We start from the raw sequence: 14,459 nt of genomic DNA, 5'->3' as shown, positions 1-14,459 counted from the left end.
TGTTTGAAGGGGGGGGGGAAGCTTTGTATTGAAAATGAGAATGTAACATGTCATTTATCTTGTTATTCTTAATAAAAAATTTATTTGAATAAAAAAAAAAAAAAAAAAAAGAAAAACTAACAGGTCTGTGAGAGCCAGAATTCTTGCTGGCTGGTAGGTGATCACATACTTATTTCAAGCAATAAAATGCAATTTAAAGGGAGGGTGCCGTGATTTTAGTTTTTGTATTAATAATTATTGATTATATAATCAATTATTTTTAATACAAACGTAAATGTACTACTTTAATACTTTTTTATTTATTCATTTTTACTTTTGCCACTGGAGGCCGCCATTTTCATTAGTGTGGGTGTAAGTGTCTGGACACGACACTTGCACACCTCACTTACGGCAGCCATGGGCATAGGAGCCAACAGTCGGGCTCCCACCGCTCCTCCTGCCTCTCAGCTGTGACTTGGGCACGCCCACTGGGCTGCTACGTCACAGCTGTGAGAGGAGATCGCGGCCATTTTGTTTTTTTCCTCTGTCATCGCACACACAGCTCAGTGTGTGCGATCATAGCAGGAGCTGCCAGGGAGAAGCTGCTGCTGGGAAGAGAGGGTCGGGGTGAGTATCTGCAGCCAGGAGCTGTGATTGCAGCCTGTACTTAGTATTACAGCACAGGCTGCAATCACTGCTCACTGCCGTTCAGAGCAGAGCAGGGAGATCGTCACACTGCTCTGCCCTGAACATGACTCAGCACTTCCTGGAAGAGGACTGAAGGTAAGTACAGAGTTTTTATTTTCTTATGCATCTACCACTGCTACCTGTCCCTATATACCACTGCTACCAGCCCTTATATACCACTGCTACCTGCTCCTATATACCACTGCTACCAGCCCCTATATACCACTGCTACCAGCCCCTATATACCACTGCTACCTGCCCCTATATACCACTGCTACCTGCTCCTATATACCACTGCTACCTGTCCCTATATAGCACTGCTACCTGCCCCTATATACCACTGCTACCTGCCCCTATATACCACTGCTACCTGCTGCTATATACCACTGCTACCTGCCCCTATATACCACTGCTACCTGCTTCTATATACCACTGCTACCTGCCCCTATATACCACTGCTACCTGCCCCTATATAGCACTGCTACCTGCTCCTATATACCACTGCTACCTGCCCCTATATACCACTGCTACCAGCCCCTATATACCACTGCTACCTGCTCCTATATACCACTGCTACCTGCTCCTATATACCACTGCTACCTGTCCCTATATAGCACTGCTACCTGCCCCTATATACCACTGCTACCTGCCCCTATATACCACTGCTACCTGCTGCTATATACCACTGCTACCTGCCCCTATATACCACTGCTACCTGCTTCTATATACCACTGCTACCTGCCCCTATATACCACTGCTACCTGCCCCTATATAGCACTGCTACCTGCTCCTATATACCACTGCTACCTGCCCCTATATACCACTGCTACCAGCCCCTATATACCACTGCTACCTGCTCCTATATACCACTGCTACCTGCTCCTATATACCACTGCTACCTGCCCCTATATACCACTGCTACCTGCTCCTATATACCACTGCTACCTGCTCCTATATACCACTGCTACCTGCCCCTATATACCACTGCTACCTGCCCCTATATACCACTGCTACCTGCTCCTATATACCACTGCTACCTGCTCCTATATACCACTGCTACCTGCCCCTATATACCACTGCTACCTGCCCCTATATACCACTGCTACCTGCCCCTATATACCACTGCTACCTGCCCATATATATACCACCTACCACTGCTACCAGCCCCTATATACCACCTATCACTGCTACCAGCCTCTATATACCACCTACCACCGCTACCTGCCTCTGTATACCACTGCTACCTGCCTCTGTATACCACCGCTACCTGCCTCTGTATACCACCGCTACCTGCCTCTGTATACCACCGCTACCTGCCTCTGTATACCACCTACCACTGCTGCCTGCCTCTATATACCATCTACTACTGCTACCTGCCTCTGTATACCACCGCTACCTGCCTCTGTATGCCACCTAACACTGCTGCCTGCCTCTATATACCATCTACCACTGCTGCCTGCCTCTATATACCATCTACCACTGCTGCCTGCCTCTATATACCATCTACCACTGCTACCTCTGTCCTGTGTAGCTAATCTAGTCCTGTGTAGCTAATCCTGTCCTGTGTACAGTATCACACAAGATAGGATTAGATACATGGCGCAGCACAGTATCACACAGGACAGGATTAGATACACGGCTCAGCAGTCAGTATCTAATCCTCTCCTATGCACTCCTCTCCCCCCTGCGTGTCTTTCCCCATTGTGGTTTATTATTTTTGTTGTGGGAGATGAGGGAGTCGAGGATTATGCGTTCGGTATGGTATAAAAAAGATTAATAAAGGACTTTATTCTGGCCGAGTCTTTATTTACAATACATGTGAGATCTATGTGGCGGCATTATGGGTGATCTATATGGCGGTATTATGTGAGATGCATATGGTGGTATGTGAGAACACTGGCGGTATTATGTGTGATCTATATGGTGGTATGTGAGAACACTGGAGGTATTATGTGTGATCTATATGGCGGTATTATGTGAGAACACTATGGCAGTATTATCTTCAGAAAGCGGACCCATTCTATGGTGGAGCACCTGCACGCGGGTCTGGGGTAATAGAGGGGATAGCGTGACCTCCAGTTAGGTGCAGTCAGGGGAAGGCTGGTGAGGCAGCTGAAGAGAGGCTTCTCATTTTTATCGTTACTATATGGCTACATTTCCTTCCCAGCGTCACCCCGTACTGCGCCTGTCACCTCGCTTTCACACATTGCCAGGACAGGATGGAGAAGACAGGATCTGAGGAGGGGAATGGGGTCTTTGCATGCAAAGTCTGGATCAGACCAGGCCATCAATCCGCAGAAATGTTTCCTGGATTTTTGTGGAGCAGACGGTCCATCCATGTGTATAAAAGACAGCGCTCTATGTACAATCCCTGGCTGCTCCGCGCACCAAACAGGGGGCCCCTATAGACCTGCACACTGCTCTCCTGAAATACTCTGTGCTGCTGTCACCCTGCTCCCTCCACCACATATCTCCCAGAATCCTTGCTGCCTGCCATCCTTGGTGACTGTCTACTTGTCAGTATAAGGCTGCCTTCACACTATCATTATTTGGTCAGTATTTTACCTCAGTATTTGTAGCCAAAACCAGGAGTGGGTGATAAATACAGAAGTGGAGCATATGTTTCTATTATACTTTTCCTCTATTTGTTCCACTCCTGGTTTTTGCTTACAAATACTGAGGTAAAATACTGACCAAATACTGATAGTGTGACGGCAGCCATACTCTGCAGTCACCAACAAAATGGCTGCTCACTGGGTTCCTGAATATCATCCTCTCTAATCCCTTAGCAAACACCCATAAGGAGAGGAGAGGAGACATCACACACGTCAGCAGACTCCGCCCATAATTACTGCAGTGCAGTAATGTGAGCTATTTGTACCCTAGGTTTTTCTGAAATTTCAGCAGCTGCTCCCCCTAGTGTTTAAAAGTGGAAATTCCAAAACTTTTCAAATTATTTTTCATATTTTACTAAATTATAAACAAATGATAATATTTTTTAAGAAAATGTAATCATTAATTCTTTACATTTTTACAATTTCTGAAAAAAAATTTTTTTGATGGCACCTTCCCTTTAATTATTTAAAAATCATACAATGGGGTTTTGTTTTTTTATTCTCAGATTAGGTCTCTCAAAGTAGAAGTGTACCTATGATAAAAATTATAGACCTCTCCGTTCTTAGTAGGTGGGAAAACTTGCAAAATTGGCAGTGTATCAAATACTTTTTTCCCCCATTGCATATTGCACCCATTCTCACAATGGCGGGACAAAAAAGCATGCATCACAGACCTGTAGGCCACTGAATGTTCTCATGTACCAGAGTTTCCCTCATAGTACCATCCATTGCTGCCGTTTCGATTTTTGGGTGGTTTCCCCAGTCTGACCAATACATAGTTCTGCATGAAAGACATGATTAAATATGCATTATTATGGCTTTGCGTGGGTGACACTTATTTTCTGAAGTCCCTTTAACAAAAAGTTGTCCTATACATTACCCCTGTAACGGATCCACCACTATGGCATGTGGTTCATCGATCATTCCAGAGATTAAAGTTTTCCTATGTTCTCCCTTCAACTGAGCCACCTCGATAACATCCCGGCCTGAATCGGTCCAATAAATATTTCCAGCTACCCAGTCGATGGCAATGCCTCTGGGCATCTTAAGACCTGGGATCTGTAGAGGGGAAAGAGGTCATGCTTATATGATTCCCAAAGAAAACACCATGTCCCCCAATGAGGCGATAGAGAAAAATAGGACAACCCATACTTACATCCAGGTCAGTAACCCCCACGTCAATCTGACGCTTGTTGCGGTTGGAATTTGTAGACGAAGAGGGGCTATGGAGCTCTCTGTAGGAGATCTTCCCAGTGTGCCAGTTGCTCCAGTAGATCTTGTTGCCCTTCACATATACATCCATGGCGTCAATGCGCACATTTTCATCACCTCTGAAGGTCTGTTCATATGCAGAGTTGGGATTAAATGGGTACAAGCTTCTGATTTCATTATCATCCGCGATGTATAGGACCTGCTGATATCCTGTGAACAAGACAATGGACGGCAATTGGCTGCATGAACAGAAACCACATACAACCTTAGGCCCATGGAAAATCCTTTCCCCACTTACCATCTGCTTTGCAGGTGTGATTTGTCTTTTTGAAGGTCTTTGCACAGGTACACATGTAGGAGCCTTTGGTATTATTACAGACCTGCGAGCAAGTACCGAACGCCAGACACTCGTTCACATCTATAGGAGAAATAGAAGTGATAGTCACTGGGATCCACTGGGAGGAAACGCTATGAAGGATTCATGTAGATGACTGCATGTACTAAGACCTAACATTCTGCTACTTCAGTATTATTAATATTCAATGCACCTTTATCCTCATTCATACATCTGGGTTTCTTCACACATTATAGTCTAGGGTATTTTGAGAAGCAAACCTTTCAATGTGAGTCAATAGATTTGTGAAAAAAATCGACAGCAAATGGAGGCCATCTGTATTTCATCCATATACTGGTCAATTTACTAATGTTTAATAGGTGGGAGAAGCATGTTTTTTTTTTCCTTTAAAAAACATATGCTACCTTGAAGGTAAAAACTGGCACACACATCAAAAATGGCTGGTATCTATACAAATGAAACCCAAAACAAACAAACAAAAAAAAACGCACAGACAACATAATGAGGCCTTAAAGTGTAAATGTTTTCTTTTATCATTTCATTATTCTCAACGATTGCATAATTTGAAAGATTGGTAATATACTTCATTACCTTATCGAGCTTCCTACTCTCTTAAATACCATGTTGCAGCGCGGTTTCAATGCCTAGATCATGCTGCTTTAGAAGCAGCTTTCGACTGCTGCTACCTGCACGTGTTATTTAAAAAGAGGACGGGAACTCTCCTTTCTGACCTCATCTGCTTATCCCCCCACTTGTCAGACAAGGACATTCTTGGACACAAACAGTTTGAACATAGTGTTCGGGCTAGCGGAACGCACCAAATAATAAGACTGATAGTGTACGGTGCGTTCGTAGCCCGGGGTCCACCGTGCAGAGATGGAACCTGCTGCTGAGTAATGACGGACTATATGGCGGTACTCATAAGTATACTCGCGTGGGTTAAACTTCACCCAATGTGAAGGAAGCGATCCTGTTGCGTCACAGGATCGCGGTACCGCACATAGAAGGCGAGCAAGCAGTCAGCGAACTTAACCCCAACTAGGATTGAAGTCCGATTAGACTACTTGCTGACACAACACCGCAACAGGGTGTGTTAGGCAACTCTTATAATTAGAGCACCGAAGTGCGAACTGTGCCGTGCTGGCAGGCACCACTAAGCACCCAGACGTGGGTCAGGAAGCGCACTACTGGCGCGTGGCGCCGCACTGGCGGTCACAGCAATAGACGCTGATACGTGTGTGACACGTTGAGTGATTTGTCGGGCGCTAGATAGCAGCCATACTCCATACGCGAACAGTCATACAATAGGGTAGGGGTATTTAATGAACGACTTGCACTCACAACAAACACACGTATTCAATTGTACACTAGCGCATGGCCGTGCGGTCATGCGCAGTTTATATAATTGCAGGACAGGAAGTGGCCACAGAAACTTTGCCCTTCCAGGGCCTGCCAAAAGGACCAATGGAATGCGCTGCAGAGCCAGAGCACATGACCCTCGATCTCCAACGGGAGATCTTGCTCTGGGCATGCTCAGTGTGCGCAAACAAGGACTTAGTCCCAGGGAAGTCCGCTCGCCGCTGACCAGCACTGACTTTAATGGCAGAAGCTGAAGAAGCAGCAGTAACTCTCTGTACAGAGTGAGAGCGAGCAAGACACTGGGAGCGACGTCCCTGCTGAGCAGACTCCACTGCGGCTGGAGGAGAATGGGAGACCGCAGCGGAGACGGATCGAGATTCCCCCTGTGCAGCAGAGGAAACTCGACTCCTAACACATAGTGTATTGAACTTTGCTGAGCAGCAGGTGAAAGCAGCTTCTAAAGCTGCATAAACCGGGCATTAAAACAGCACTGCAACAAGGTGTTCTGGAGGAAAATAAGGTAATATATCATATTTCAAAAATTCATAACTTGAAATAACTGCAGGATAAATAAATAAAAAAAATAAGTTTTGTTACTCTTTAATTAGATCAGTCCAGGCCTGTAGAGTCAAAGTTAATTTGGGATGGAGTTGCAAGAACTGCATCAACCCGAGTCTTGTCTCTTATTATTATTCAATAAAAAGTTTTCAGTTTTCAATTGAAACAAGGTTAGAGGTGTTAATATAAATATATTCTATGTTCTATCTACATCCGGGTACACTATACAATATTGTATCATACAATTATTAGGTTCTGTAGAAGGACGTAGATCTGGGTATTTATTATGATGGAATATAGGCTGAACTGGATGGACAAATGTCTTTTTTCGGCCTTACTAACTATGTTACTATGTTATGTTACACTTTGCGCTTGTGCCCAGTGTCGAGCACATTTGCTCAGGAGTTATGCATATGACAGTGGCCACAATTAGGATTGATGCCAAGGCATCCTTCCATCCAGAAAGACTCACTGCTAGAGCGATGTTTATCACATGGTATATGTTTCTTTGCAGTAGCTCTCTGTATGGGAAAGAATAGTCTGCTGCATTTTCAGACACAGGTATACAATTCCCATACAGGCGCATGCTGCCACATGGAGGCCAAAAGAACACACCTTTGGACTCGTCTGGTGAATGGGAAACCTATGGGAATACTACAGTGTTCTCCAGCAAAAGCTTCAGACGTATACTGTAGGCTAAGTGTACAGATGAACTATGGACCTAGCCTACGGTCATTGTGTTCTAGTGGTGCCTGGTGTTACCGCTTTTCTATATCAAATTTTTTAGTAATTATTGGACATTTATAAAAAAGGAGCTGAAGTCAGTGAGTGAATAGATGAGTCAGAACTTTGGCAATCCTTGTGTTCTCGGTGAGATAAGCTGCCAACCGATATGTGCGACAGCAGCTCTGCCATAGATGACACAGAAGTGCTCGTCCGAACAAGTGCTCCTATGTAAGGGAGAGTTGGGGACATTGCTGTCAGCCAAACAATTGGCGAACCGTGGTTCATCTGACAGCTATGTAAAGGGTATGGTGTGTTTAAGTCATAGTTGTTCCATTTTTCTATCAGCAACGACAATCACCCTATTTTTCCATAGCGTTGTCACAGGTCTATTCTATAACCCCTTATGCAAATCTGACAGCTGGTAATAACTATGAAATGTTTGAGCATCACAGTAATTGAGATTGATTTTTATGACGCATTGTACTTTATGATAAATTTAGGTCAATGTGCTCTGCGTTTATTTAGAAAAATATCAGAAATTTGACAAAAATTGAAATAAACGTGTAATTTTCAAACTTCAAATGATTATCCCTTAAAAAGGTTTGCTCACACTCGTGTATTTTATATAAATGTCATCCATCCGTGTGATGTTCGTATACAATCTTTTTTTTTAAATTTACTCAGGAGCCATTAATCTTTTACAGGACCATTTAGTTTCCTATTTCACAGAATTGTAATGTATCCGTAATAATCGGATGCCGTACTGACGGTCCATATAATATGCTATTTTTTTCTCGCACTGTAGAGATGCTGAGTACAGCTGAGAAAAAATGCACAGATCTGCGCGGCTTCATTATAACATTGGTCCTGGTGTCATCCGATTTTTTATCTGATTGCTTTTGTCCGATTTATACACAAGTGTGAGCCCTAATCCAGTCATCCACACAAAATAGTTAATAAATAACACTCTCCTCATGTCTGCTTTATATCAGCACCATCTGTAAAATGTTCTTTTATTTTGTTAGGATGGTAGAACCTTTAAAATTATAGCAGTCCTTTTTATTTTTTCATCGAAATTTATAAAACTTATGGTACTTTTTTAGGGACCCACCGTATTCAGTTTTGAAGTAACTTTTGGGGGTCCTATATATTGGAAAACACCCAAAAGTGAGACCATTTAAAAAACAGCGCCTCATCATAATCAAAGCTGCTGCCAGGTAGTTTATTAACCCTTCAGGTGCTTCTCAGGAATTAACACAAAGTGGCATAACAGGAACATAAAATTGTATTTTTGCCACCTAAATGTCGCTAACTTCTGAATAAGTTACTATAGCCGGCAGACCCTAAGGCCGGTATTAGGCTGTGAATTAATATGGCAACCATCAGGACCACACAATCATGATCTCAGGGTGCTGATGGGGTTAAAGAGAGCCCCTCCTAATCCATCTAGAAGCCGTAGTGACTACTGACAGCAGCATCTAAGGGGCTAAATGACCATGGTTGGCGCCAACACTGATCGTGCCTGATGCAGCAGGGTGTCACATATAGTGTACGGCCGACAGCTGCCGCATCGTCACCCATCGGGGGACGCTATTCACTTATAGCTCAGGTATGGGTGGTCACTAAGGGGGTAATGTAGAAATATATGACAGGATCTCATATACATAAATGTAATGTCCTGCCAGGCTTACCTCTGCATGCACTGCTGCCTGGGATCTTCTGGAATCCATCTTTACACGTGCAGTACACAGTCTTCGGCGTCTGGACACAATTCATCTCCTCTCCGCAGATGTTGCTGTCGCCATTACAGGCATAGTTTTTAGCATCTATCACAAAATGAAACATTATATTTTTGTATTTTGCCTTCAAGAATAGAAGTTACATTTTTTTCTGTATGGCTGAGAACAATTAAAAAGATCTGATAAAATAAGGAATTAATTATAGAGGACCCATCAACACTGTATGAAATGGCAACGTCCCTGTACAAAGAAGTCCTACATATCTATGAAGTCCATATGGTTACTGGGGAAATCTAGAATGATTTATTTCCTTTACAAGACTCCGTCTTAGATTGTTGGATTCACGACTGGAAGAAGTTGACAACAATGACTTCTTAACATTCTGAACTGGGCTTATAGGGTTATTCCCTTCACATAAGGTTATTACATAGCCACCTGATAAATTGCGTATCAGTAGGTGCCTGACATCCACCGTTTGCCAGAATGGGGCTCTGCCCGATTAGAATGGAGCGTTGGCCAGCCCACTCCGTTCATTGTATGCGGGACTGCTGGAGATAGCGGAGTACAGATGTCCACTTCCTGCTGCAGTCCCATAGCCAATGAACTGAGTAGTGGTGCGCAGGCAAGTTACCACCCATCGTTGGATCAGTGAGCATTTTAAATGTGGGGAATAGCTCTATAGTAAGCAAAATAATGCACACATGGGATGTAGGTGGCCCACTTACTCTGAGGACAGTGCTCTTCATCTGAACCATCTCCACAATCATCGAAGAGGTCACACAGCAGGTTGGAGCTGACACACTTGCTATTATTACACTGGAACTCTTGCTTATCCAAGTCACAACTCTTGGGTTTATGTAAGTCTAAAGAGCAAATTGAAACAGGGGAAGGAATAGAGATACTATCAAGTGCATTAAAAGGCGGCACAGCGTTACCATTTTATCACACAAGGTAAAGTATCAAAAGGGTCCAGGTAATATCAATATTATATCATTGAAAATTGAATGCCCACCAGTATATTTAGAAATATCTAATATCATACCCATACCCAGTGAAGCTTTAGATGTACAAAGAAAGGGGATAGTATTTGGAAAAGGAACAAAGAACTAATCTTTAACTAACTAAACACCGCCTCCTCCAACTGCTCATTAAGGTAGCGCTATCCTAAGATACTCGCCAAGTACAAGGGTATTATTATTCCCCAAATATGTGAGGCGTGATCCAAAAGTTCAGATCTATCCCATGAGAAAATCCCATTTACCAAAGGTGGTAACAAATCTCATGTCATCATTAGCCTAAAAACAGCAGGCCACATATTGTAGGGTGGTGACTGGCACCACTGACATCAAAAACAGTAGGTGGTGACTGCGGCAGCAGTCTAATGATTACAGCAGAGGAACTACCGCTACTGAAGGGGTACGTACTACTCTAAGCTGAAGCCGCATATATTAAGAGTTCATTACAGTGAGTAGGTTTCCATCATGAATTTCATAGCAAGACTGGTCAAGAATGTCAGATGATAACCTATAGCTTGTCGTTGGTTGATCCAATAGGGCACTGTGCGTGGCAATATCACTATAGCTTGTATTGGTAACCTGCTTGACACCTCACCAGCTGCCATGGATAGAGATCTCAGGATGGTGACAGCTCATGGAAACCCCAATCCATGATGATCGGATCTCGTTGATGTTTGGATCTCAGAAATGAGACTTAAAAGGGTATTCCCATCTCCAACATCCTATTCCAATATGTAGTAGCTGTAATATTAATAATAATATTAGCAAATATACCTTCAATTAGAAACATAGTATAGTTCTTCAGATTTGCTATGTCACTTACCCCATGTGCAGGGCATTGCCGTAGCTTAGGTATCCATGGTTATGACCACTAAGAGCTGTCAAACTGTCGCTACATGAGTGGTCATAACCATGAATACCTAAGCTATGGCATGCCCTGCCCATGGGGTAAGTGACATAGCAAATCTGAAGAAGTATACTCAATTTTTAATTGGAGGTATTTGCTAATATTATTATTACTACTTTGCCTACTAAATCAGAAACACATGGGCTGCTTGCACATTGAACAAGTCTGTAGGAACCTGTTCACACACCACCAAGAAAGAGTTTCCTGGTGGTGTGTGAACAGGTTCCTACAGACTTGTTCAATGTGCAAGTAGCCCATGTGTTTCTGGTTTTATAATTGTTCTCTTGTTTCTACAAGATTGGGGAGTCCACCACTCCTTATGGGTCATTTGCATCAAAGCTGGTCCATCCAGCATGTCTACATGGATATTCCCTCTCTGAACCCTGTTTATACAGGTACTATACAGATGATCAGGTTTTTAAATACATCAGATAGGGATTATATACATTAGTTAGGACTGCTCTATATGGGTATACCTTGACGATTGGTGGAGCAGCTTAGTATACATTTTTTTGCAAAAAAAGTATCAACTAAATACCCTGTTTTTTCCATCTTTTGACTAGCACTTGCTTATTACTGTGATTTTTTTTAAAACAGAGTATTTTTGACCTCACTGTGCTCTTTTGTGTCTTTGCCTACTAAATATTGGGAATAAGATCTTGGAGATGGGAATACCCTTTTAAGGTCCCCATACACTTTAGACTAATAGAAAGCTATTTTCATGGTATTTCATCCACCATCCGTTTGTGTGCTCTGTCTGACAAGTGTGAACGGAACCATATCTAGCAAGCTATTTCCATGGTATTTCATCCATCACTCCTTGGTGCTTTTGTTTTTCTTTTCTCTCTTTTTGGTTTCTGCTTTAAAGTGTTCAAAGCTATTTTTTTCCCTCTTTCCCCACTGTTTTATGGCCTTGTTCAGCATTGGTTGTTTACCCTGCATAGTAATGCCTGCTCTGGCCTTAAGATACCGTTACACTAAACGATTTACCAACGATCACGACCAGCGATACGACCTGTACGTGATCGTTGGTATGTCGCTGTGTGGTCGCTGGGGAGCTGTCACACAGACAGCTCTCTCCAGCGACCAACGATCCGGGGAAAGACTTCGGCATAGTTGAAACTGTCTTCAACGATGCCGAAGTCCCCGGGTAACCAGGGTAAACATCGGGTTACTAAGTGCAGGGCCGGACTTAGTAACCCGATATTTACCCTGGTTACCATTGTAAAAGTAAAAAAAAAAAAAAAAACAGTACATACTTACATTCCGATGTCTGTCACGTCACCCGGCATCAGCTTCCCTGCACTGTGTCAGCGCCGGCCGGCTGTAAAGCAGAGAACAGCGGTGACGTCACCGCTCTGCTTTACGGCCGGCGCTTACACAGTGCAGGGAAGCCGACGCCGGGGGATGTGACAGACATCGGAATGTAAGTATGTACTGTTTTTTTTTTTTACTTTTACAATGGTAACCAGGGTAAATATCGGGTTACTAAGCGCGGCCCTGCACTTAGTAACCCGATGTTTACCCTGGTTACAGGTGAACACATCGCTAGATCGCCGTCACACACGCCGATCTAGCGATGACAGCGGGGTGATCAGCGACCAAAAAAAGGTCCTGATCATTCCCCACGACCAACGATCACCCAGCAGGGGCCTGATCGTTGGTCGCTGTCACCAATAAAGATATCGTTAGCGGGATCGTTGCTACGTCACAAAAAAGCATGACGTTGCAACGATATCCTTAACGATATCGTTATGTGTGAAGGTACCTTTATGCTAATTGCTTAATTGCTGATTGTGGCCATTTGTTGCCTGATGCTAGCACGCGCGCGGGGTCGCGTGTGCAACAGATATTAAGTGCTTGGCAGTTAGACAATGGCAGTTGGACAGCACAGGAGACAGGTAAGGTGCATAAGTTTTTCCTACAATCATGCTTCTTGGTCAGTTGTACTACATTATGCATTGATCATATCAATCTGCTTCTTATTTGTTTTTACTTCTGCTTTCTCACAACTAACCCGCCCTTTAACACATTCTGTGCACTCTCTCCATATCCACCCCTCCCTTCTCCCATGTATAACTCTGAGGCTCTACTGACATTTCTTACCCACTCCAAACAATCAAATATCTCCATGCAGCACTCAAAACGCTCATACAAATCATCCCACCACCTGCTCTTTCTGTTTTTTCTCCTTTTACTAGTTGCAGGCGACATCTCCCCCAACCCTGGGCCTCCCTCCACCAGCATACATTACTCTCCTCCAGCTACATATAGAAACCCTGCTAATCTTATTAACATTCTGTGCATGCCTTTTCCTATCGCTTTCCATTGTGCTCTCTGGAATGCACGTTCTGTGTGTAACAAACTAACTTATATTCACGATTTCTTCCTCTCTAATTCCCTTAACCTTCTGGCTATTACAGAAACCTGGATCCAGCAGACACCACCACCGCTGCTGTTCTCTCGTTTGGTGGGCTGAAATTTTCACATACCGCCAGAGCTGAGAACAGACAGGGTGGAGGTGTTGGTTTGCTCCTTTCATCACAATGTGCTATTCAGGTCATCACCCCCACTTACATTTCCTTCCTTTGAAGTCCACACTGTCAGACTCATCAAGCCCTTCTCCTTGCGAGTGGCGGTTGTTTATCGCCCTCCAGGCTCCTCCCACCAGTTTCTAGACCACTTTACCACCTGGCTTACTCACTTCCTATCCTGTGACATCCCCACCCTCATCATGGGAGACTTTAACATCCCCCCTCTCCCAATTTGCCTCTTATCTTCTTTCTCTAACTTCTTCATTCGGCCTCTCACAGTTTACTAATTCTCCTACGTATGAGGATGGGAATACTCTGGACCTGATTTTCTCCAGTCCCGGCTTGCTGCATGACTTTACGAACTCCCCTCTCCCGCTCTCTGACCACAACCTTCTTTCCTTTTCTGTCAATAATTGTCTGCTCACCCAGGACACCCCCACCTACCACACTTACCGGAATACACGTACCATTAATACCCAGCAGCTTATGGACAATCTCCACACATCTTTAGCCCCCATCTCCTCCCTCTCCTGTCCAGACTTAGCATTGTCACACTTCAATAATACACTGAAGAATGCCCTAGATGAAGCAGCACCTTCTACACGCAAAAAGACCCAACACAGACAACGGCAGCCCTGACACACTATGCAAACACGCTTTCTTCAGCGTTGCTCAAGGTGTGCAGAGCGGCAGTGGAGAAAATCTCTCTTAGCAGAAGACTTCATCCACTATAAATTCATGCTCAAAACCTATAACTCTGCCCTTCATCTGG

General features: G+C 43.8%; 1 protein-coding gene across 2 annotated transcripts in view; it reads right to left on the bottom strand.

The window, feature by feature from the left end:
- Positions 1 to 14,459, bottom strand: part of LRP1 (LDL receptor related protein 1) — a 439,205-nt gene that overhangs the window by 29,018 nt on the left and 395,728 nt on the right. For both annotated transcript variants that reach the window (XM_069758543.1, XM_069758544.1), the window contains 6 exons: positions 9,956 to 10,093; positions 9,183 to 9,317; positions 4,792 to 4,911; positions 4,438 to 4,703; positions 4,162 to 4,340; positions 3,956 to 4,062 (listed from right to left, as the gene is read on the bottom strand). In XM_069758543.1, the coding sequence (XP_069614644.1) occupies positions 3,956 to 4,062; positions 4,162 to 4,340; positions 4,438 to 4,703; positions 4,792 to 4,911; positions 9,183 to 9,317; positions 9,956 to 10,093 (945 nt within the window). The remainder of the gene's footprint in view (positions 1 to 3,955; positions 4,063 to 4,161; positions 4,341 to 4,437; positions 4,704 to 4,791; positions 4,912 to 9,182; positions 9,318 to 9,955; positions 10,094 to 14,459) is intronic.

This window comes from Ranitomeya imitator, chromosome 3 (genome assembly GCF_032444005.1).
Source record: "Ranitomeya imitator isolate aRanImi1 chromosome 3, aRanImi1.pri, whole genome shotgun sequence".
Taxonomy (NCBI): domain Eukaryota; kingdom Metazoa; phylum Chordata; class Amphibia; order Anura; family Dendrobatidae; genus Ranitomeya; species Ranitomeya imitator.
Note: the sequence above shows the minus strand (reverse complement) of the source record. Positions and strands in the feature narration are given on the sequence as shown.